Source organism: Bombus pyrosoma, linkage group LG11 (assembly GCF_014825855.1).
Source record: "Bombus pyrosoma isolate SC7728 linkage group LG11, ASM1482585v1, whole genome shotgun sequence".
Lineage (NCBI taxonomy): Eukaryota > Metazoa > Arthropoda > Insecta > Hymenoptera > Apidae > Bombus > Bombus pyrosoma.
In genome coordinates, this window is record NC_057780.1 from 14,485,405 (window position 1) to 14,507,388 (window position 21,984).

Consider the following 21,984-nt stretch of genomic DNA (forward strand, 5'->3'; position numbering starts at 1 on the left):
ACATTTCAAAATAATCAGTTTAATAACATTTAATTCACAATGATGATATATTACTCTAATTGTAAATTTAACTATAAAAACTACAGCAGAAATTGCAAACGGTAATTTTTTAAATTATACATATAACACTACATTATTATTACATATTTATATATATATATATGATTATATCTTTTATTATGATAAAAAATAAATACTTTTCGATTATCACATGGTGTATGTTATGAAATAATTACTAAAATTATATGTACATATATTAAGTTAGAATGTTTTTCAAAAATTTGTAAGAGTAAACTTCAATAAATGTTTAAATATATCTATAAAACTAAAACTTTAGGTATTCCTTTTACTTGTATGAAACTAATAAATGTAGCCTTAATTATTATCTTTATGTTTGCTACTCAATAAATAAACTATGTATATTTTTATATTTAATGACAATATATTTTTCCTTTTTATTTATCTATACAAATTTTATACTCACATTATTTTATATATATTAAATACATATTTATATTTATTTTGAAAATTATTTACGTTTTAAATCTCAACTTACATTATAAGAAATAAATATTAAATATATGTTATATGTGTACATATTTTATATAGTTTATTACATAGTTTATTTAGATTGTTATACATTAATTTAACGAAATAAGTTTTTTTATTTTCTTAAATAATGAGATTAGATAATCATTTAATACAATCTTTATGAAAGGAATCATTTATTGGATTTTTGTATTACTTGAAATTCAGTTTCTTTTATTGCATTAACAATAAGTTAAAGAAATGCTATTACGTATAGTAGGCGTTATAGTAGGTAATATTATGATTAGGTTTAAAATATAATTGCAAGAGTTTTGTAGGTTATAAGGATAAAATTAAGTAACAAATAGGAATGTCTTATATTTATACATATAGCTTCCTATCATAGTTACGGCTTTAAAACAGATATTTCCGATTAAGATTTTGTTTGATATAATGACATTAATATGCATATTATGGATACATAATATAATTATACGTATATAACATAAATGCAAGTCTTAAGCACGGTCTCCACCGTTTAAGAAGTATGCATATGTGAAACTGAACATTTTTAGCACATTTTACGGGTTAGTCGCCATATAACGCCATATTGCTTCTATCCGTAATCTGATTGGTCCTCACAGATGAGCAAACTGAAATTCACCGAACATTAGTTTGTACTAGCGTAATCGGCCGCTTAACGGCAGCCGGAGAATAAAACAACCCCAACCTAACCCCAAACTTAATCCAATACTCACGATTAAAAATCCCGCTACAATATGGTCGATATCCACCTGCAGTTGTTGCAACCAGCAGCTCTACTCATTAAACAAATCGTAAATAAAGACAACATGGCGTCAAAGTAAGCTGCCAAGTACGCTAAAAACGCCCAAATTTACATACTTTTGAACCGCTGGATTCCTAAAGTTAAGACTTTCATTTTTTCGTTTCAACGCATTGGAAACTGTTAAATTGTAATAAAAAAAGCAAAAGTTTTATGTTCCTTAAACCGAAGTCCAGCCATCAAATGAGCTAAAAAAAACTCGACTAACAATATAAGTAGACTCAGAGAGGAAATTTCCTTCCTGCCTTAAGCTATTAGCTCTTATGGACAATCACTTTGTTGAGAATTTGTTATATAACTCTATCCAAACTCCTCTAATGCAAACAGTCATGCTCTTTACCTAAAATAACTCCTATTCGTTATTTTTAATATGGTTCAATGCAAATTTTCTTCTATGGATAACACTTATTTTTTTGCATCTTGAGTCATGTTTATGTTTTATTCCGATAAATGTGTTAACTACATAAATAACTATGAGAAATGATCCTGAAGCTCCTTTGAATATGATACCTATTATAGTTACGTAAATGCAAACATTGCAAACATTTTATAATACGATTGCTAAAATTTTCCTGAAAATATATGTAATCCATTATATATTTTTTACTATTTATTTTTATTGATCAACTGTTATGAATTATATCATAATATACAAAATGTTAGAAAAGAATGTTCTAAGATTATGTAATCTTAGTATCTATTGAGAGAATTAAAAAGTTTCTAATTAACATATTTAAGTCCTAAACTCAGTTCTTTTGATGTCATATCAAGCTTTATGTCTGTGACCTTTTTCAATCAAGAGTAGAGATAAAAGTGAATGTAATTGTCAAAACAAAAGTTCTGAAGCATGATAATAAGTATCATACAGTTTTTTATATGCACATCTTACTAAGAAGGGATAATTTCAACTTAGTTCATACTGATTGCAATGAAATTTAGGAATGATAATAGATTTACATATAAAATAAACATATCTGTAATTTTAATCACAAATAACGAATTATTAATTATTTATAAATTAATTTTATTAATTAATTATAAAAAATGCATAATGCATTTTAAGTTTGAACAAACCATATGTTGCTGCATTCAAGTATTACAGCATATCATTCAACAGTGATTGTGACATAGCGACAATCATACAGGATTTGGAGGATCTGTGTCTATGGTTTGTATTCAGTTAAGAGAACTTCTGTTTCAGAATAATTACATCATATGTTATAATTTTGGAAATCTGAATTATTTTATACGTATTTTGTTATAAATTATTTTGCATCTTATTAGTAAAGCAGTTTCACATAAAAATAATATATACTTACATGTTATAATTTAAAGTAAAATGTAGTTCATTTTATTAATGTAAAGTTATTTAATTACTTTAAGAATGATTTACATATTAAACTAAATATATACCATAAATAAAACAAACTTAAATTACATAAATGTATAAATTGAATATAATATGTAATATAAAAATATTTACACATGTAATTTAATGTATACATGATAGGTAATGCAATGTTATTCTGACAATACACTTGTACAGGTTGCACATACAAACAGATGAAATTTATCAAAAAAGCAATCGAAACATAAATTTATATAACCATGAACATTTCACAAAAAAAACTATTCACGTGAACTATTATAACCACATGTATATATGCAGGGAAGTTCATGTTATACAAATTTTATCATCTGTTTATATACAAATGCTTGTAGTTGATCATATATTAATGAATGTATTTTTATAACATCATTCCAAATACTCAGGCTTCGGTTTTCTCCAAGAGCCCCCGCATACAGATTTATCACTTACAAATTTCCTCTCTGCTTACAATTTACAACTCAAAATATCATAAAGTCATTTGCTATGACTATCGACCTACGACTTGTACGAGGTAACCTGTGGCTGGAGCTTACGCGTCGTTCGGTTTGAAGATCACTGTGCTCCCCGCTGCTCGAGCTGTTCTACTTTTGTTCATGTAAGGAGGTTTGATCGTGCACAGGGATATTTTGTCAATAACAACCAAGCCGAAAATGCAGTCTTTTTATTTTTGACTTTTATCTTAGTCTGGTTTCAAGAATCATCCTTTAAATTTATTTGCACCTGTAGTCTAACACCCCGTATGTATGATACTATATAGTATATTAAGTACATATCCATAAAAAAGTTACATTATATAATTGAATATGTAATGCATTATGTAATGTCATGAAATATAAATTAAAATAAATTAGAATTAATTAGAAATTTTCTTTGTAATGATCGATATAGGAAGTATTACTTAAAGTTTTTATTCAGCTTGCGAGAAGTTAATCTATCGTATTTATGTTCTAGCAAGGTATTTAAATTACATTAGCTTAATCTATTTACGATGTACATATATGGTACGAGGCAGCATATTAAGTATTAGTATTAGTAATTACTAATGATAATTTATTTTAAATTACATTAAATTATTTTTTAATGTTTTCTCGAAAGAGAATTTCTTAAATATATCTTTGCAAAATATAAAATATGAGAAATAGAATGGAATTATATAAATTTCTACAACTTATCTCTTTTTATTTAAATTATGTTAAATATTGAAAAATCTTTTCATGATGAGATGAACATCGCATGATTGATCTAGATTTAATTAAGAAAAAACTTTATTAAAAATTAATCATAAATATCACAATAAGCAAATTATCATTATTTGATTTTAATATAATAAATTAAATTCTTCTGATGGGTAATAATTGAATAATATTCCAATTAGTAAACTTATATCTTTTTAATCCATTCCTTCTTTAATCTATTTTTCTATAAAAACATCATACTATTTTTGAAATTATGAATCCATTCAAAATTATTAAATCACTGATCCATATATATATGTAAATCATCTTAAATCTTATTGTTAATGGCTAGGATGCCCTAGATTTTTATTATTAATGTCTGTTATAATGTTTAAAAACCTTATTTTCTATCGGAGTGTGCGCACAATTTACCCGAACACAGATTCCTCAAGTTGTGCATGTTCTCATGTCTTTCTAATGTTCTATCAATTCTAATATCTCTAAAACGGGATAAAATAAGTCTATTCTTATATATTATTGATTAGTATTTAGTAGAAAAAACTAGACTATAGACATTTGATAAAATGTCTCAAAGCTACATTCACGCGTGCGAAAGGGCGGAATTGTTAGGATTACCGATACCTAGCGAAGAAGAATGGAAAGAGACCCAAAGAATAGAAGCCGAGAATATTAATAATGATAAAGATGAAGTGATCGAAGTAATTATAATTTTATCTTTTATTAAACAAAAATCAAATTAATGTACCTTTTTATGCATTATAAGTACAGTGTTAATGAGTTCTAATTTCTACTACTGTAAGTTTAATGCTAATAAGTTTCTTTTTAGCCTCTATGTTTCTCTTATTTGAAATGTAATTAATTAAAACAAAGTTCTTACACAAATTTCAAATTAATAATTTGACAATATATTATCAGTTTAATATAATTTATAGAATCTGGATTCTTCTAATGAAGCTGCGCATCGAATAGGTGGTGGATTAGATGAATTAAATAGTATTCTCAGTGTTACGCAGAAGAAGATTAACAGATTCAAGGTTAAACACTTTTACCTAATATCATTATTTTATGACATTCATTTTCTATTTATTATTTTTTAGTAAAAACAACTTTAATGATTATATCTAAACAATCATTGCCAAGTATAACAAGCATTTCTTAACATCTTGAACTAATTTATTATTATATAAACTATATTATATAAATTAACTTTATAACATGAAAGTATTTTACAGACTGTTTGTGGCAGTTTGGGTACTCTATTGAAAGTAAGAGTTGGATCCAAAAACAACACACCAAATCGTAAATTCATTGAACGAAACCATAATGAGACAAAAGATATTGGTTCCGAAACATCTATGAGTGAAGAAAACTTGATAGTAGAATTATCCAATGACAAGAAACAGATAGAAAACACAGAAACTAACGCAGTAATGCCAAAAACAATCAATCTCAATGAAAAGATGGGATCTCATTTGGATAAGTTAGACTCTCTCATCACTAAAGCAGAAACTGCTCAGTACAGCATGCAATATCAAACAAAACAGATGAAGAAATTCTTGAAATAATTCTTCACAGCCAAAAGTAGTATTCTATTCTAATATTATCAGATCTCTTTCAAACTTACTCATTATTCATAGTACCATGCTTGAAAAACCATACAAGTTCAAATCTGTATTGTGTTATGTATGGTAAAGATAGACATAGATAATAGACTGATAAATATACAAAGATCACTAAATTACTATAACATTTATCAAATATATATATACAAATGGACATTTTACATTCTGAGAAAACAAATATTTATTTTGCTTGACTGCTTATTACACTCTAACTGCATATCAATGTGCTATGTATATATATTTATTATACATATGTATATTTAATATATATGTAATATTATATGCATTATAATATATATTTAATGTACATATGTCCGTACAGAAGCATTATTGCTTTTCTAAAATCTTAAGACACATTCAATAAAATGAAGTAATATCATTAAGGTAACTGGATAAAACTTGTTCTTCCTAATATTTTCATTAAATGATATTCATGTGATCTATTCTCATAAAACAATGGCAATTAAATTTTTTTTACAAACATGAAACACAAACAATTTATCAATATTCAAGCAGTTATAAGTTAAAATTGATTCTTTCTATGAAAGAAATATTAAAACAATCAGTGTTAATATTAGCTATCAAATGGATAGTATATGTGTATGTATTTTTCGTTAATGATTTTATTGTAAATTGATATAACTATAATTGCAGTTATTGCATTGTAAACATAACTAATTATAGTATAGTATGGTTATTTAGCTAATTTTAAATTTTAGATATAATATTCTTTCTGTTTTTTCTAATTATATGTTACAAATTATATTATTATTATATTATTAATTATATTATTATCGTAGATTTCAACAAGTAAAGTGAAATTTATTTCCTGCTGTATGTTGTACTTAAATTTATTCAAATTGATAATATATTTATCTTAAAATATTTAAATTTTGTATGAAGATTGCTTTAGAAATAGCTCAGATTTTACAATATTGTGAGCTTATGTAGTTAAGATAATTATATACATTATATTATTTACTTATGTTACATCAAAGTGAACATATATCTAATATCAAAAATGTTATATCTTGTTAATTGTCTTTAAAAATGCATAATATTTAATATCTATTTTGTTAACTAAATGAGTATATTTTAGGCAAAAATATTAATTTTAAGCAAAAGTGAACAATTCTTCCTAATATCAACAATAAAAGAATTCACAGAAAAATTAATAACCTTATAAAATGCAATTGTTACAAATAATTTATTATTGTTATAAAGATGTTGCAGTACCTGAAATCAGGTATTAGACAATATTAACGTGCCATGTACATACAATAATGTGAGTACATATTATATACGTACATAGTATGGGTTGTTAAAAAACGGTGAATTTTCTTTTCTATCTAGCTATTATTATAAAAGTAAAATTTTTATTATTACATTTATTTAGAAAATAAAATTTTCTAAATAGAGTTGATGTTTAATAGTATTTAACTGCATTGAAACAAAAGAATTGTATTTTTACATCGAAGCGTGATGTCGATTACTAGCAACTTACGAAATACAAGAAATTAAGTGCGAGAAACAGATATGTTATATAGTAAATTTGTGAAAATGTATGTTTCATACGGTAATTTTTGTGTTCGTAATTTTTATTTAAAATTTATTTATATGAATAGCAAAAAAAATTAATGTAACAGATAGTCAGTTTTATTCTTGTAACATAACTGTATTTGAATGAATAAACTGATATCTAAAATGGTATGTGTTAATCCTTATCTATTTTGTATTAGAATAATTAAATAACTTTCTAGGAATACATGCATGATAAAAAGTCTGCTTGCAATGTGCAATGTTCGTAGTTTGAAAAATATGTAACTGTATAGACTTTAATCTCGTTTTTATGTCAGTAAAACTGCCTCACAGAGAAGTTCTGTTAATATCGACGTTCCTGCAGGTAATAGACATTAATTTTCATCTAACAATTGCGAAATAATTCCAAAAATAACAAAAAGGCTCATAAAGATAATAGTTTTCAAAATGTTAAAATCATTCGATTAGTCGAAATATTGAAAATCAATTGATAACATCATATCAAATTATGCGAATGAGTTCAAAAAATGTACCATGACGTTCACTTGAACTCAACGATCATTCAAACCAAAAAAAGTCATATAACCAAAAAATAAAAGAAGAAGTATTATATTTTATCATACATTTGCTGCTTATGATTGCAAAGTTTATCAAAATAACTACACTAATTTTAAAGTAAATAAATATCAATAAATATATAATAACTTATTTCCTCGCATTTGAAAGCGTGGTGAATTAAAATCAAGATTAGAAATTTAATTTTAAATATGTCATATACTGAGAGTTATATAAAAAACAAATTAATCAAAGAATTAAACGCTTCACACGTGGTATGTATTTTGTATGATTCATCATATCTTCGTATATATTCTTTATTTCGTTCTACTGTTTTCATTCTAACCTTAAATTTTCTATATAAACCTAGGTAGCTAAATGTTATTTCTGAAATATATTTATTAATCAAGAGCATGCTTGAAAATATAAGCTGTTGAAGCTTACTCAACATATATGATGCAAGAAAACACACAGATTTTGTTAATCTCAGTATTTGCTCTTCTTTTGAGATGGTGTGTTACATATCATTCCTACAGCGGTGAAGGAAAGCCTCCAATGTTTGGAGACTATGAAGCCCAACGGCATTGGCAAGAAATAACGTTAAATGTGCCAATTAAAAAATGGTACATAAATACAACAAATAATGATTTACAGTATTGGGGATTAGACTATCCACCATTAACGGCTTATCATAGTTTAGTGCTGGGCTATGTTGCCAATATGATCAATTCTTCTTACATAAAGTTACACGAATCTAGAGGTTTCTCATCTGAAAATCATAAATATTTTATGAGACTCAGTGTTCTTTGTGTAGATATTTTGATTTATATCCCATCGATAATATATTTTATATTAACTAATCAAGTATCTGAAAACTTTGAAAAAGTAGAGCTGTCTATATTTGGTCTGAAAAAAAAACATATTAATCTTTTGCTTATATTGATATATCCGGGTTTAATATTAATAGATCATGGACATTTTCAATATAATTCATTTTCATTAGGACTGTTCATTGGTGCTGTTACAGCTATACTTCAAAATTCGTTTATTATCGGGTCGATCTTATTTGTTGCAGCACTAAACTATAAGCAAATGGAACTTTACCACGCACTGCCAATTTTCTTTTACATACTTGGAAAATATTCACCTATGAAAGAACGGTTTTGGTTGTTTAATTTAGTAATGCTCTTCTGTATATCAATTACAGTACTGTCTACATTTTTTATCATATGGTTACCTTTCATTAAAAGTTGGGAAATATTTGTAAGTGTTGTTCTTCGATTATTTCCAGTTTCTAGAGGTGTATTCGAAGATAAAGTTGCTAATATTTGGTGCACAATCAATGTGATTTTTAAATTGCGTAATACTTTTGCAAACAAGGAATTAGCCAAAATTTGTTTAATGTCAACTACATTTGCAGTTTCACCGAGTTGCGTAAATCTATACTTAAATCCACAGAAAGAGAAGTTCGTTATTTCCCTTATTAACTGTGCATTAGCATTTTTCCTGTTTTCGTTTCAAGTTCATGAAAAATCAATCCTACTTGTTGCAATTCCAGTTTTATTGTATTTTCCAAGTAATTCGTTTCCTTGTTTTTGGTTTTTAATAATTTCACACTTTAGTATGTTACCATTATTTATAAAAGATGGTTTGTACATGGTATATTGGGCTACATTAATCTTTTATTTCATTTTTGTTTTATGGGCATATTCTGATGTATTTGATAATAGCGAATTGTTAAGAAATATTAATTTAAAAAAGAATGTGCTTGTAACCAATCAAAGACAAATTAAAGCAAAGCTAAAAAACAATGAGAATAAATCAATATTTACCAAATTAAAAAGAAATATGATACATTATAAGAATATTTTTATTGTTGTAAGTTCTATTCTATCTTTTTGGAAAATAATTCTATTTTATTGTTCGATTCTAGGAATAATAATGCTTTCTCTTATTAGTGGTTTTTTGAAACCTCCAAAGAGGTATCCAGATCTTTTTGCATTATTAGTTTCTGTTTATTCCTGTGGACACTTTATTGCTTTCTATTTATACTTTAATTACAAACAATTTGTATATGAAAAATATTAAAAATTGAAATAAATCAGAAAAACAACTTAATTTATGTTATATTATTACCATACTCCTTATTAAATTATTTTAATAAATTATTAAAAACTAATTATTTTTCTTTTTCAATATAATTCAACAATTTAAGATAATATTTCAGAAGAATATTGCGTTATGATATATAAATATTGTTTATCATAAAATATTGTTTATATGTATCATCACCTTTACTGAAGCATTAGATAATCGCATTTTTTTATGAGTTATCTGCACTGATTTTATACAATACTTTACGGAAATTTGAACTTTACTCTATTACTGAATTCTACTTTTCTAAATTAGCATAACAATGTTATGAATACAAATTTAACTCTTTGTGGTCGGTAACTTCGTAACAATATACTTATATCGTTACAGGGAAAAGAATTGATTGACTTCAGAATAATTAATAATAAGAAACACAAATTTATGTAATTTATCCGTTAACGGATATCAATAATATTTTTATAATACAAATCTAATTTTATTTGCTAAAAATTATTCGTATTGAAAGTAAATATTTACATATATCATTTAACATAAATTTTATGTTAGGAAGATTATAAAGTTCCCGATAGTATTAGAAATATGTAGATTGTTTTGTTACTATAGGTATTAAATAATGTCCATATTATTTTTAAATGTTGTTACAGGAAGTCATAGATGAATCTGATGGTTGTGGTGCTAAGTTTTCTGTGACAATTGTCTCTAGTGCATTTGAAGGCAAATCTTTAATTCATCGGCATAGGTACCACATTTTTATAGTCCTAAGAAATTTAAATAATATGCTGTTATTTAAATACTATATTAAAATTAATATTTCAGGTCAGTACATTCAGTACTAGAAGAAGAACTTAAAACAATTCATGCATTCAAGCAAAAGACATTAACACCAGCAGAGTGGGAAAAGAAGGAAATGATAAAAAGGTATTTAATAATTGATTCAATTATGATTGATTTTAATTGTATCATCTCTAAAGTATATTATTCTATTTCCATTAATAGCTCCACGAATTAGATTTGAGAAATTTAAAATGATTCAGTTTAAAGTGTCTGCTCCTGGAAAAGTAATTCTTTTTGGAGAACATGCTGTAGTATATGGAAAAACAGCTGTTGCTGCCAGTGTAGATTTACGTACAGTTCTAAATTTCGCTGAATTACCTGAAACAGAACAAATTGTTAAGATATGTTTTCCTAAAGTAAATTTATTTATTAACATACCTCTACAGCAAATACAAAATTTCTTTTTTATTAACAAAGATGTGGAACATGTAGAAAATTATGAAGCATTTTATAACAAAGTAAAAGAATTTGTCTCCATTATTAGTTATGCAAATCTGCAACAAAGGTTAAGCCTGGAAGCATTCTTTTATCTTTTTATTTATATTACGCAAAAGGAAGAGATCGAAGTGAAACCATTTCAAGTTCACTTAAATACAGAATTGGGAATTGGTTCTGGACTTGGTAGTTCTAGTTCCTTTGCAGTTTGTCTCGCTGCGTGTTTTTTACATTGGTCACATTTACAAAAAAATATTTATAAAATATTAGATTTTTCTATCTTAGACACTATTTCGAAGTATGCTCTAAATTGTGAAAAAATTATGCATGGAAACCCCTCTGGAATAGACAATTCTGTCTGTACATATGGGTCAATAATAGAATTCAAAAAGGGTGATTATGTAAAGCCAATAAGTAACATACATGCTCTAAAAATTTTACTGGTAGACACAAGAGTAAATAGAAGCACAAAGACTTTAGTTGAAAGACTACTAGAACTGAAACATAGATACCCAGTTATTATTGATCTGATTATGAGTTCTATAGACAATATATCCAAAGAAGTAATTAAAATTATTGAAAAACTGAAAACAGTTTCTACTGACGATGAATATTTTCTTGAAGGGTACAGACAATTAATGGTAAGTATTTTATTAAAATATAATATATTGCTAATAATTATTATAATAATTACTAATTCAAGTAGGGTAAAATACTTCTAAAAGCAATTTATAGAAAATCTTTTATAATAAGAATAACTAGTAATATTTCATTCACAGAGTTAAAAGATTAGTCTGTTATTTGGAAAAATAACATTTGTCTGGTCAAGTGATTAACAATATGTTAAAATGTTATTGTTGTCATTACTTTCTATATCTATAAATGTATTCAAATCTTCTTACAACTTATCATGTATTATTACAGATACTTATTAATATGAATCAAGGACTGCTAGCCACATGTCAAGTTTCTCATCCATCTTTAGACAGAATTTGTGCAGAAGCACAAAATTATGCTTTGGCAGCAAAGCTTACAGGTGCTGGCGGTGGTGGACATGCATACATTCTCTTATTACCAGATACACAACCAGAAACTATTGCAAGTATTTCACGAAAATTAATTGCAGATGGATTTACTGTCAAGTTAACGACTTTGGGAGGTCCTGGGGTACAAATTAATTAGTAATTTTGTTATAAATATTGCATACATTAATACAAATAAACTTATTTTTGTTCTGAATATTTTCAATGTGACATAAATTTTATTTATAATTATAAAGAGTACTTGTAATTTTTACACAAAATGTAAATTACAGTTTTAGTACCAATATATGTTAATGGTCATCTCATTAGTATCTTTTTTATTTCAACTATTTTCATTTTTTCCTTTATCATTAATCATGATAGTATAATTATCTTATTTCTATCATAATGTTAAAACTATTGATTGATGTATAGAAAAATATTCTATTCAAGAAACTATAGATGACCTTAAAATCTTTAGAAAGCATCACTTTCAAAATGGACACATACAGATTACGGACAATAATTCAACACCATGTAATTTTTTCTAATAAAATTTTTTTCTATCTTTTATAGCGTGTTTTAACACTTTATCGACCGATAGCCGATTAATCGGCTTTTTGTCACCGACGCTTACCGACCTATAGCCTACCTATAGTTAATCGGTTCCCATGGCGATAAACAATCTTTCTCATTATATGAACAGTAATTTGTTATTTAGTACTAAGGTACCTTGCTCAGTTGCGTCAGTTGCGTTGCTTTGTAAGCTCCCACAGTTTTATACCAATTTGAAAAACTTACCGTTCGCGATGAACGAAAAGAATGGTATTGGAGAGTTTTATTTAGATGATCTGTCAAATTGTCCTGACAGTTATTCAAGAAGTAATAGTGGTGACGAAAGTGATGGCAGTGATATAATTATTCGGAAGCGAGGTTCTTTATTGCCACTAAGATATAGTGATTCAGAAGACGATGAGATAAGTAACGTCGAAGACTATAACTATTTCTCATTTGAACTAAAAACCGTTGTAATAGATAAAATAAATATAATTTAGTATTAATATCATGAAAAGAAAAGATTTTATTCAATTTAATTATCTTATAATAGTAGAAAGCAGCCAATTTTATCTGAGCATACGAAAAGCACAGATACTCCCGCCCGACAGTCTAAACTGAAACAGAGTCGGCGCCATGGAGAATCTGCGCCTGAGCTGCCGATCTGCTGTGAAGTGTTAATTAGGTGGAACATCCTATATATTATACAGTGCAATTTTATATATTTGTAATATAAAACTAAAAAATGTTATATATATTTGTTACTTAGTTATTTACATAATTTATAACATAAAAAATAAAATTTTTCACATTTAACCGTTTGAATCCCAGGGGTCTTTGAAGAAACAGGGTCAAAAAATTCCGAACAGCACGATAGTGCTTGTTTTAATCGATTGCGAAGAGAAACAAGCGGCGCTATTAGTTTATAAATATTTCAAGTTTTGTTCAATAAAAATTATTGAGAAGATAACAATGAAATACAAAATACCGTCAGTTGTCCGTAGATGTATTGGGACTTTTCGACACAAAATATAAACAGCGCGATCACTCTTGCTTGGGACTCAAACGGTTAAAATAATATGAAAATTGAAGTTCAATGATGAAGAATTAAATAAAAATTACACAATTTCAAAGAAAGTAAAATAATTTTAAATACAAGCATTTAGGATAGAATATATTAAAAATTTTAAAAATTGATTCATAATTCTTTATGAAGAAAATTGTACTTTCATCTACAGAAAAAGCAAAAAGTTAATTTTGATATTAATAAAGCTTTATTTACGCAAGATATATGATTTAGTGGATTTATATTTATGTTGCAATATTTTTTAAAATATTATCAATTATTTGAGTCTCTACATATCGCAACATAATCCGAAATGAAAATATTTAATTTCTTTTATATCAGTTAAATATATTTTTTTTTATTTTATGTTGTTGGCAAAAAATTTCATTGCTGCATCATTACTTTGTAAATTTGTATATTACAACCTCTCAATACTTCTATATTGTAAATAGATACAATGAAATTTAATTTATTATTACAATTATACAACATTTGATGTATTACGATGTGTTTGTCGCAAATTGTCTGTTAATCCTACATGATCTGTTTCAGAAATTGCTTCTTCTCTATAATTTTCTTCTAAACTATGAGTAGCATTCGATAAAAACTGCCTTTCTGCTTGTTTAGCCTCTATAATCCATTCGGTAATTTCATTTGTATACATTTTTCTTTGCAAAACTTCTCTGGTTCGAGGACGCGAGCCAATAAAAACAGTAGTTCCCTGCAACATTATTATATAATTGCAGAATAATAAAAAACATATTTTTTGAAACTTAAAACTTACACCAACTATCAGTGAAGGTCGTAATTTTTCCAAAAGTTGAAAATCTTCTACTATATATTGCAATTCGTCCCATTTTAGTTCCACTTCTTCATGTAGCATCTTTTCCTCTGTAACAAAATGTATACAAAAGGACTAATGAAGATTTAACAATCCCAAGAAAAGTACAAATTTGGTTAAACATAACAAAAAAAATTTAAAGAAATAGTCTATATTTCTTTTGTATTTTATGTTGAATAATTAAGAATATTAATTACCATCACGTTTAGATGTTGATTTTTTATAATGTATTCTAAATCGAAAGGCCTCTAAGAAACTGGATACCACGATAGTTAAAACAATCATTGTCACCAAATAAAATATCATAAAATATATTCGTGTATACATCCCAACAGTAAATGCATATGCGTTCATTAAAATAAACCAATTATTAACAACCGTTAACTCAAAAAGGGTCATTCCACTGGCTATAAGGTTGTCAAAAGTATTAAGGTAATAATATCCTAGTGCGGTACTTTCATTGGCAGAGTATTTGTAAAAGTCTTCAACTGTTGTATTTCTGACAAATACATATTATTTAGTAGTCAATTTAAAAATATAATTTATTAAAAAAGATATTTTACTTATGTACTTACTTGCAACAATTTCGCATATTATATCCTGCAAACAATTCCATCCCAATGATTGCAAAAAAATAATATAAAACAAGCATGACTACTGCAGTGGAAGACATCAAGGGAGTTAAAATCACAAGTGTGCCAAATACGTCTCGGTATCTTTTTTTCATTTTAAACAATCTTAGCAGTCGAAGTGGTCTAAATAGAACAAAAAATGTGGCTGTAGGAAAAAGGGATAAAATACAAGCTGCAACAAGTGTCATTATAGATGTCCCTAAATCGAATAGATTCCATCCGGAACTCAAGTATCGTCTTGTACCAAGTCCTAATACTTTTATTAGTGCTTCAGTGACGAATACTATAAAATAAAATTAGCATTAAAATAATTTTTCACACACCTTTTATAAATATTATGTTTACTTACTTCCTCCGAAAAGAAAAGTATCCCAAGATGCAGCAAATAGAATTGTGCTATGAACATTATCACCTGGCTGTAATATCCTTATTATCATAGCAATACCATTTGCAATGATTGTTATATCTAAACATTTTATAATTGAGTATATGAATTGTAAATTAGTATTATAAAAACTTGTCTTCCTTTTAAACTTACACATTAAGCTTTCAAAATATGGCCATCTAATAGCTGCATGTGCTCCTGTGCATAGAATCTGCAAAGGTTGTGATGTACTGTGATACCAAGGCACAGTAGAGTATTGTAGTTCCCATTGAAGTATGATAGTATCATAAATGTTTAAAAACTCTTCAACACTTAGAACGCCACTTCCAGAAGCATTTAAATGTTGATACATTAGAACAATGTCTCTTATGTCTGTAGTGGAGTATATTATGGAATAAATTTAATTTGTCTTACCTTTTTGTTTTATAAATAAGCTTTAATGTATATCTGGAAGAATTTTACGTACTTTTATTTGGAGCATAGTATCGCATTAATCCTTCAAATTGGCGAAATCGCATTTTATCTGGATTTTGTTTCGAAACTAATAACTTAAAGGCATGTTGACATGCTTTCCTTTTATGTAAAAACAGTTTTTTAAATTTATCACGCTCAGCTGCTGTAAATGTTTCGTTAACCACCGCCAACATCAAATTCATCATTACGTACAACATTGTAGACAAATAAGATACAAAATATATCGCATACCATTTGTTTCTTGAATATGATGGCATCATTACATCTGGAAAACTAAATATTGATATTGTTACTAATATCTAATCACAATAAAATGCATCCAAAATTTAAAATATTATTGGAAATTTAATTACAATTATACTTACTTAGCAGTAGTAAGAAGAACAAAGAGGCTCACAAAACTGTCTTGCAGTGTACAAAAATTTCTATTCATTTCAGAAAACATATAGTAACCCAATACAGTGTACAGTGTTATAAAAAATAAAAGCAAGCCTAACATATCCAGAATTGGTGGCAATGTCAAAAGTATTTGTCTAATAAATCTTCTAACGCCTCCAAAGCATTTCGTATCTACTAAAAAAATGGGCCTTAGAGCACGTGTTACACGAAAATGCGATGACTGTCGTACTAGTACTGTCATCGCTTCTAAAAACATGATGACCAATGTGATACACTGTAAAAATAATTTATATGTATAGTCTCCACTTGTATTAAATAATTAATTGAAGATATCTTAAATATGTAACTACAAAATGACTACAAATTATGGTAATTTCATTTCTATTATTGCTGTTACTTCTTATTAAAAGAGCTTTTTATTATAGGTACTAATTATCATATTAAAAGAAACAAAGCATTATTTTCTTAATTATAAATTTTTTTTAATTTTTCTAATTTATCTTCCTAAATTTTAAGTTATTTTCGCAATTTTATTTTGAATCATCCTGTACTTTATAATTTTATTTTTTTTACTAGGTTCTTATTAATGATTCATTTTAATTATTCTGATCTATCCATTCCATATCAAACAAACGTTTCATGACTGTTTATTACTTTTAAACCATTGTGTAATAGATATGAATATGAATGAGTATAATACAATAACAACAACAACAACAACAATAATAATAATGAGTCAGTAGCAGTAAAATCACTAACATACTTATAATATATTATATTATATTATATTATAATATATTATAAATGAACAAATAATGCAATTATCAGCGTCTCGTTTTAATAAAAATGTAATCTTAAATAGTCTGCACTTGTGGTGTTTCTTATCTCCTCATTAGTACCCTCATGCTTTTTGTATCAGTCTTGTGCAAAACAACCATTTTATTGTACACTGTTCTTAGACATATTGACAAAGTAATAAAAGAAAACTGTACTTCAATCTCATAATGGTATTCAATTTACTAATAATTATCAGATGTAAACATAAGCAATTAGGATATACAGATCATGTATATCAGTAAACTCGTGTGGATTTATATGAAATTCAATAAAATTATACTACAGACTATTAAATCTGATTCTAAAAATGAGTTCTTTTTACCTTCAGCATTGTTCGCTTGTGTTTTAACATTGTTGACCAGCCAATCCATCTTAGTTTCAAAGCTAATTCTATACCTATAATTATCAAAGCAAAAAGTTCTATAGATCCATGCGCCCACACTGGTATCTAAAATTAAAATATATAAATAACCATTGTAATAAAATAAAAGGACTTTCTTATCAATGACTTACACCAAACAGTGATACAGCTGGCTCTTCTACAAGAGCTAAAGCCAAAAGTATAAGAGAAGTTAATAGATCTAACCCGTAATACCAATTATTATGAACTAAGAGATATGCTGGCAAATCTTCCGGATGCTTTGGGTGCGAATCAAACTTTTCATTATTTTTACCTTCCTATGGATATGTAACATTATTGTAAGTAAATTTGAACTCAATTATTCATATGAGTATATATACATATAAATGTATAAATACCTCTAAAAATATTGCAGCCTCATGATAATTCATTTCCCAATGCAAATCATGATCTGTGATTGAATCATGTGACGGAAGTACTGCATTTTCAGACATGTTTTCTCTATGTACATCATCTGTTTCAAATTTATGAATGATTTGATCAGATGTTCTTACATTTTCAGTGGAGGAGTTTACATGATTTTCTGCAGAAGGATATGATAGTATAGATCCATATTCTACAATAAGAAATAAACATAAAAAATAAATATTTCTATAATGCAAAAGTAAATGATACTTTTCAGCAATAAAATAAATAATATAAAATAAATAAATTCTTTTTATCTTTATCATGAAGATAATCAAACATTATACTTATAATTAACTAAATTATGTATTATATATTTATTGCAAAATTTTATATCATTGTTCTATTATAGATAATTATGCCAGAAAAATGTGTAAAATATAATATGAGGTTTAGATTGTTAAATATTATAAGCTAAAAGAGTAAAAGTGAAAATGACAAAAGTAACATAGTTGTGAAAAAACAGAAATTTCATTGCAAAGAATAAATAAAAAATGAAATGAATTAAAATAGTATAATTAAAATTGATTCGACTTACTTTGGCATGTTCGATGTGAAATGTCTTGCTCGAGTGATATGTTTGCATCATCGTTAAACCGTTGATAATTGCCCGAATATTCAGTGGTTTTGGGAGAAGACATTTGAGAATACGTGACATGTCACATGCATATAGACATTTGTGTCTGAGCACGAATTTACACCGCTATATCTAACACAATGATGTCACTACTCAGATGCTGAGCACTAACTGGATTAGTCTGAAAACTATGTATGGAGATATACGTATATTTTTGTTTGAAACATATTTTACATATTACAATATCATAACACAATGATATTATTCGATCTTCTTGTATTTGACGTTCCAGTTCGTGACGCGCATGCGCACTCGAAAAACCGAACTTGAGTGAATACTATTATTTAGACTGATAAAACCATAAAATTTAACTATTCACTTATGTAACAAAGACTTCACTTTTCATATATTTTACGAATATAAAATTGATGCATATAAGACATATTTAATTACTAAAAAATAAATATAATCTGCAATAGAAGATAAAATAAATTTAAAATTTCAAAATTTTATTGTACCTTCTATTACATTATAAATTTTCTTATTTCATTCGTCATTATAAATAAAGCTTTCAAATAAAATAAAAAAGAATCTGGAACAATTGTGAACATTTATAATCAAGGTCATAAAAAATCTACCTCATGTTTCTGTATTTATTATATATTTGTATTCAAATCACAAAAGATTAGAATTTTAATCTGTGTGGATACTGGCTGCTTCTGAGTCCAAACATCGCTGATAAATAGGTGAATAACATCTTTTTCTCTTTGTTTCTCTTGATAGCAGAAATCACAAATTTGTCAACCACTTTTTGATCAGCTTTCCTCTGGTCGCTTGCTTTGTACTCGTCCTTCTTTTTGCTGAAGATATCACCTTCTTCCTTCTTTGCGCGTTTCTCGCGTTTCCTCTTGAAATAATCGTCGTTAACGTGAGCCGGAATCTTCAAACCAGAAATGTTAATACGCGTAGAAGTCGCGATCACATAATTTTGACTAACTCTACGGAGTGGGCAAGCGTTGATCAAGAAAGGACCTATTTTAAAAAACATTTTGATATTTTAATTTATCATATTAATATTTTACTATATAATAACTTCAAATAAATCTCACCTGTAATTAGGAGTAAACCACTCTTAAGTTGCTTTAAGAAAACAACACGTTTTCCTTTATGAGCACCAGCTAATAGGATACAAATTGTTCCTGGTTTCAAGGAAGGTCTCAGATAACGACGATGGTCACGGAAACATTTCTTAGCATGGTGTACAGTTACTGGATCTGCAGTAGGATAGTTTGCACGCCTCTTCTTTAATAATACAATACGTTTCTCTCCATTTTTGTCACCACTAATCTTCTTTTCAATAGTGACTGGTTTCTTAGGCTTAACCTATAATTACCATTAAATGTTTAGAATTAAACATTTATCAAAAAGTATAAACATTATATGAAAATATATTATTCTTCTTGATTACATAGTTCTTTATACCATTTCAAAACATTTAAGAAAATTGAAATTATATTATTTTGCTATCTATTTTTCTTCATTCAATTTAATATATAATCATTATTTTATAACAATATTCGATTACAATAAACAGATTGGATAATAAATATATCTTCACTGTATATTTACTTAAAAGGTAAAAAGCATAAGGAACTTCAAATACATATCTCTACATATCTTAAAAAATGAAGAACTTCTAGATAAGACTTTTAAATTAACAAAAGTAGCATTAACAAAAATAGAATGTGTGATATTGTTAGACATACAGTTTTTGGAGTTTTGGAGTCAATAAATTTGTAGATGGCTTTCTTGTGGTACATACGGGTTCGGCTAAACCTATAAACACCATTTCCTAAGTTATAATTTCGAGGCCTAATCCGACCTTTCTTTGCAGCTTTTTTAGTCTCCACAGGAGCATTTTTGTTCTCCGGAGACTTCGCCTTTGATTCTTTTGTTTCCTTTGTGTTGGTCATCTAGAACATAAACATAAATTCATTGTAATACAACTATTTATAGATAGCACAATAATCATGCACTTATATTTCATTCGAATATTCATTCTAAACAATAAATTAATGCTAGCATAGTCGACAAAATTGTATATAAAGTTTCAATAGAGTTTTATTTTAATTTATTTCTATTATCGTAACCTTTTATTAAACATATCCATCATGTTTTGCAGAGGTTATGTCACGTTTTCGTAAATCTTAAATTTCAAACAAAAAATAACCGATAATTGGGCTAAACTCTTTATAAAATATTATTACGATTTTAAAACTAAGGAAATGAATGTTATTTCTTTTTATAAGCCAACAAAATGTTAGATTCTAACCTTTCCAAGTTAAAATTAATCAAATTTAAAAATATATTTACAGAAAATATGGTATTTTTATTAAAGAAGAAACCTAAAATGTATAAAATTTGATAAAATATATAGTTTTTCTTTTATTACAACAAAAGATTACTTGGATAATATTAGGTGTGTTGATCTAATTCCATCTTACCGTAAATCGTACGACTAAAAGAACCTACACCAACATATATTCTGTCTTCTTCTAGCAGTTATGTTGTGTCTTTGTCTGAGACATTCATGATTTTAGATAGTATTTATACATATGCATGTGTCACGCATGCGTAGAACGTCCTTTTTGCTACCTTTGGCCCTCCATGTTGATTTTTTAGGACTCACTCAGCGAATGCTTTCCCCTAGTGAGTGACATATTTCAAACCACGGTCATATAAACGTATATATGATCGTGTTACTAAATAGACAAATAAATAGATCCACAGTTGCATAAAGGTTTTAGAGAACTCCCTATGTTATAATTGTTGATTTTTCACAACTAGTCTCGACTACGATCATATAAACAGGTTTCGACACTTTCATACCGAAGCCTAGGGAAAATCATCCGAAAATTGAATCGTGACTAGTTGTGAAAAATAAACATGGCGGGCAAGAAGGTTCTCATTCTGCGCCTGCATGACATGCCATGAATGACTCAAATAGAGATAGAGATACTTTACTTATCTCTGTCGGTCTCGCAAGAATGCGAATTTTGTCGTCTTCCATGTTGGTTCTTTACAGCGAGTCATGATTCAATTTTCGGTCGGTTTTCCCCAACGACTGTCGAGATCTGAGATCTCTTCATATGATCATGATTCATTTATATAATCATGAGCTTCAGTCTATGAGTGTCGAGAGGTCAAGATCTTTTTACGGATATGATCTGTATATCACTAGATTCTGATATCATCGATGATCTTATATATACATTTTTTATATTAATATTGCCTGGGAAAGAAGGTAGTCAT

The 21,984-nt window shown here is 27.2% G+C and overlaps 5 protein-coding genes across 11 annotated transcripts; 3 read left to right on the top strand and 2 right to left on the bottom strand.

Moving 5' to 3' along the window:
• Positions 1-1,383: 1,383 nt before the first annotated feature.
• Positions 1,384-7,256, top strand: LOC122572617. Of its 3 annotated transcripts, none has more exons than XM_043737780.1 (4): positions 1,384-1,402; positions 4,483-4,656; positions 4,891-4,992; positions 5,191-7,256. In XM_043737780.1, the coding sequence occupies exons 2-4, from the start codon at positions 4,522-4,524 to the stop codon at positions 5,521-5,523; spliced, it is 570 nt and encodes a 189-aa protein (XP_043593715.1). In that variant the 5' UTR covers positions 1,384-1,402; positions 4,483-4,521; the 3' UTR covers positions 5,524-7,256. The 3 variants fall into 3 exon arrangements, with proteins under 3 accessions (XP_043593715.1, XP_043593713.1, XP_043593714.1); XM_043737778.1 differs by lacking the exon at positions 1,384-1,402 and adding an exon at positions 2,604-3,499; XM_043737779.1 differs by lacking the exon at positions 1,384-1,402 and adding an exon at positions 2,604-3,357.
• A 235-nt stretch (positions 7,257-7,491) lies between these two features.
• On the top strand, positions 7,492-9,792 carry LOC122572620 (dolichyl pyrophosphate Man9GlcNAc2 alpha-1,3-glucosyltransferase). The gene is made up of 3 exons (XM_043737784.1): positions 7,492-7,949; positions 8,045-9,403; positions 9,470-9,792. Exons 2-3 carry the CDS (start codon positions 8,128-8,130, stop codon positions 9,760-9,762), a joined length of 1,569 nt encoding a protein of 522 aa, XP_043593719.1. The 5' UTR covers positions 7,492-7,949; positions 8,045-8,127; the 3' UTR covers positions 9,763-9,792.
• Positions 9,793-10,603: 811 nt separating this feature from the next.
• Positions 10,604-12,406, top strand: LOC122572611 (mevalonate kinase). Its single transcript, XM_043737767.1, has 3 exons — positions 10,604-10,707; positions 10,786-11,699; positions 11,983-12,406. The coding sequence occupies exons 2-3, from the start codon at positions 10,815-10,817 to the stop codon at positions 12,238-12,240; spliced, it is 1,143 nt and encodes a 380-aa protein (XP_043593702.1). The 5' UTR covers positions 10,604-10,707; positions 10,786-10,814; the 3' UTR covers positions 12,241-12,406.
• Positions 12,407-14,099: 1,693 nt separating this feature from the next.
• Positions 14,100-19,137, bottom strand: LOC122572605 (two pore calcium channel protein 1-like). Of its 3 annotated transcripts, none has more exons than XM_043737756.1 (12): positions 18,634-19,137; positions 18,029-18,213; positions 17,783-17,947; positions 17,592-17,717; positions 16,399-16,706; positions 16,026-16,306; positions 15,713-15,931; positions 15,524-15,640; positions 15,118-15,457; positions 14,740-15,041; positions 14,486-14,592; positions 14,100-14,422 (listed from the first exon to the last, which is right to left on the bottom strand). In XM_043737756.1, exons 1-12 carry the CDS (start codon positions 18,734-18,736, stop codon positions 14,183-14,185), a joined length of 2,493 nt encoding a protein of 830 aa, XP_043593691.1. In that variant the 5' UTR covers positions 18,737-19,137; the 3' UTR covers positions 14,100-14,182. The 3 variants fall into 3 exon arrangements, with proteins under 3 accessions (XP_043593691.1, XP_043593692.1, XP_043593690.1); XM_043737757.1 differs by having other exon boundaries at positions 18,029-18,144; positions 18,634-19,135; XM_043737755.1 differs by having other exon boundaries at positions 18,029-18,246; positions 18,634-19,134.
• Positions 19,138-19,316: 179 nt separating this feature from the next.
• On the bottom strand, positions 19,317-21,257 carry LOC122572615 (60S ribosomal protein L6). Of its 3 annotated transcripts, none has more exons than XM_043737773.1 (4): positions 21,177-21,257; positions 20,439-20,645; positions 19,782-20,055; positions 19,317-19,704 (listed from the first exon to the last, which is right to left on the bottom strand). In XM_043737773.1, the coding sequence occupies exons 2-4, from the start codon at positions 20,643-20,645 to the stop codon at positions 19,358-19,360; spliced, it is 828 nt and encodes a 275-aa protein (XP_043593708.1). In that variant the 5' UTR covers positions 21,177-21,257; the 3' UTR covers positions 19,317-19,357. The 3 variants fall into 3 exon arrangements, with proteins under 3 accessions (XP_043593708.1, XP_043593709.1, XP_043593710.1); XM_043737774.1 differs by having other exon boundaries at positions 21,138-21,195; XM_043737775.1 differs by lacking the exon at positions 21,177-21,257 and adding an exon at positions 21,005-21,029.
• Positions 21,258-21,984: the final 727 nt, after the last annotated feature.

What these genes read in the sequence shown, in the direction of transcription:
- LOC122572617 (XM_043737780.1), top strand. Translation starts at nt 4,522, where the DNA reads ATGTCTCAAAGCTACATTCACGCGTGCGAAAGGGCGGAATTGTTAGGA. An exon ending in ATAAAGATGAAGTGATCGAA is followed by an intron (nt 4,657 to 4,890) that starts GTAATTATAATT and finishes TATAATTTATAG; the next exon opens with AATCTGGATTCTTCTAATGA. An exon ending in AGAAGATTAACAGATTCAAG is followed by an intron (nt 4,993 to 5,190) that starts GTTAAACACTTT and finishes AGTATTTTACAG; the next exon opens with ACTGTTTGTGGCAGTTTGGG.
- LOC122572615 (XM_043737773.1), bottom strand. Translation starts at nt 20,645, where the DNA reads ATGACCAACACAAAGGAAACAAAAGAATCAAAGGCGAAGTCTCCGGAG. An exon ending in ACTCCAAAACTCCAAAAACT is followed by an intron (nt 20,056 to 20,438) that starts GTATGTCTAACA and finishes TGGTAATTATAG; the next exon opens with GTTAAGCCTAAGAAACCAGT. An exon ending in TGGTTTACTCCTAATTACAG is followed by an intron (nt 19,705 to 19,781) that starts GTGAGATTTATT and finishes TTTTTAAAATAG; the next exon opens with GTCCTTTCTTGATCAACGCT.
- LOC122572620 (XM_043737784.1), top strand. Translation starts at nt 8,128, where the DNA reads ATGATGCAAGAAAACACACAGATTTTGTTAATCTCAGTATTTGCTCTT. An exon ending in TTCTGATGTATTTGATAATA is followed by an intron (nt 9,404 to 9,469) that starts GCGAATTGTTAA and finishes GACAAATTAAAG; the next exon opens with CAAAGCTAAAAAACAATGAG.
- LOC122572605 (XM_043737755.1), bottom strand. Translation starts at nt 18,736, where the DNA reads ATGTCTTCTCCCAAAACCACTGAATATTCGGGCAATTATCAACGGTTT. An exon ending in TTCACATCGAACATGCCAAA is followed by an intron (nt 18,247 to 18,633) that starts GTAAGTCGAATC and finishes TTCTTATTGTAG; the next exon opens with AATATGGATCTATACTATCA. An exon ending in CAGCTGTATCACTGTTTGGT is followed by an intron (nt 17,718 to 17,782) that starts GTAAGTCATTGA and finishes TTTTAATTTTAG; the next exon opens with ATACCAGTGTGGGCGCATGG.
- LOC122572611 (XM_043737767.1), top strand. Translation starts at nt 10,815, where the DNA reads ATGATTCAGTTTAAAGTGTCTGCTCCTGGAAAAGTAATTCTTTTTGGA. An exon ending in AAGGGTACAGACAATTAATG is followed by an intron (nt 11,700 to 11,982) that starts GTAAGTATTTTA and finishes GTATTATTACAG; the next exon opens with ATACTTATTAATATGAATCA.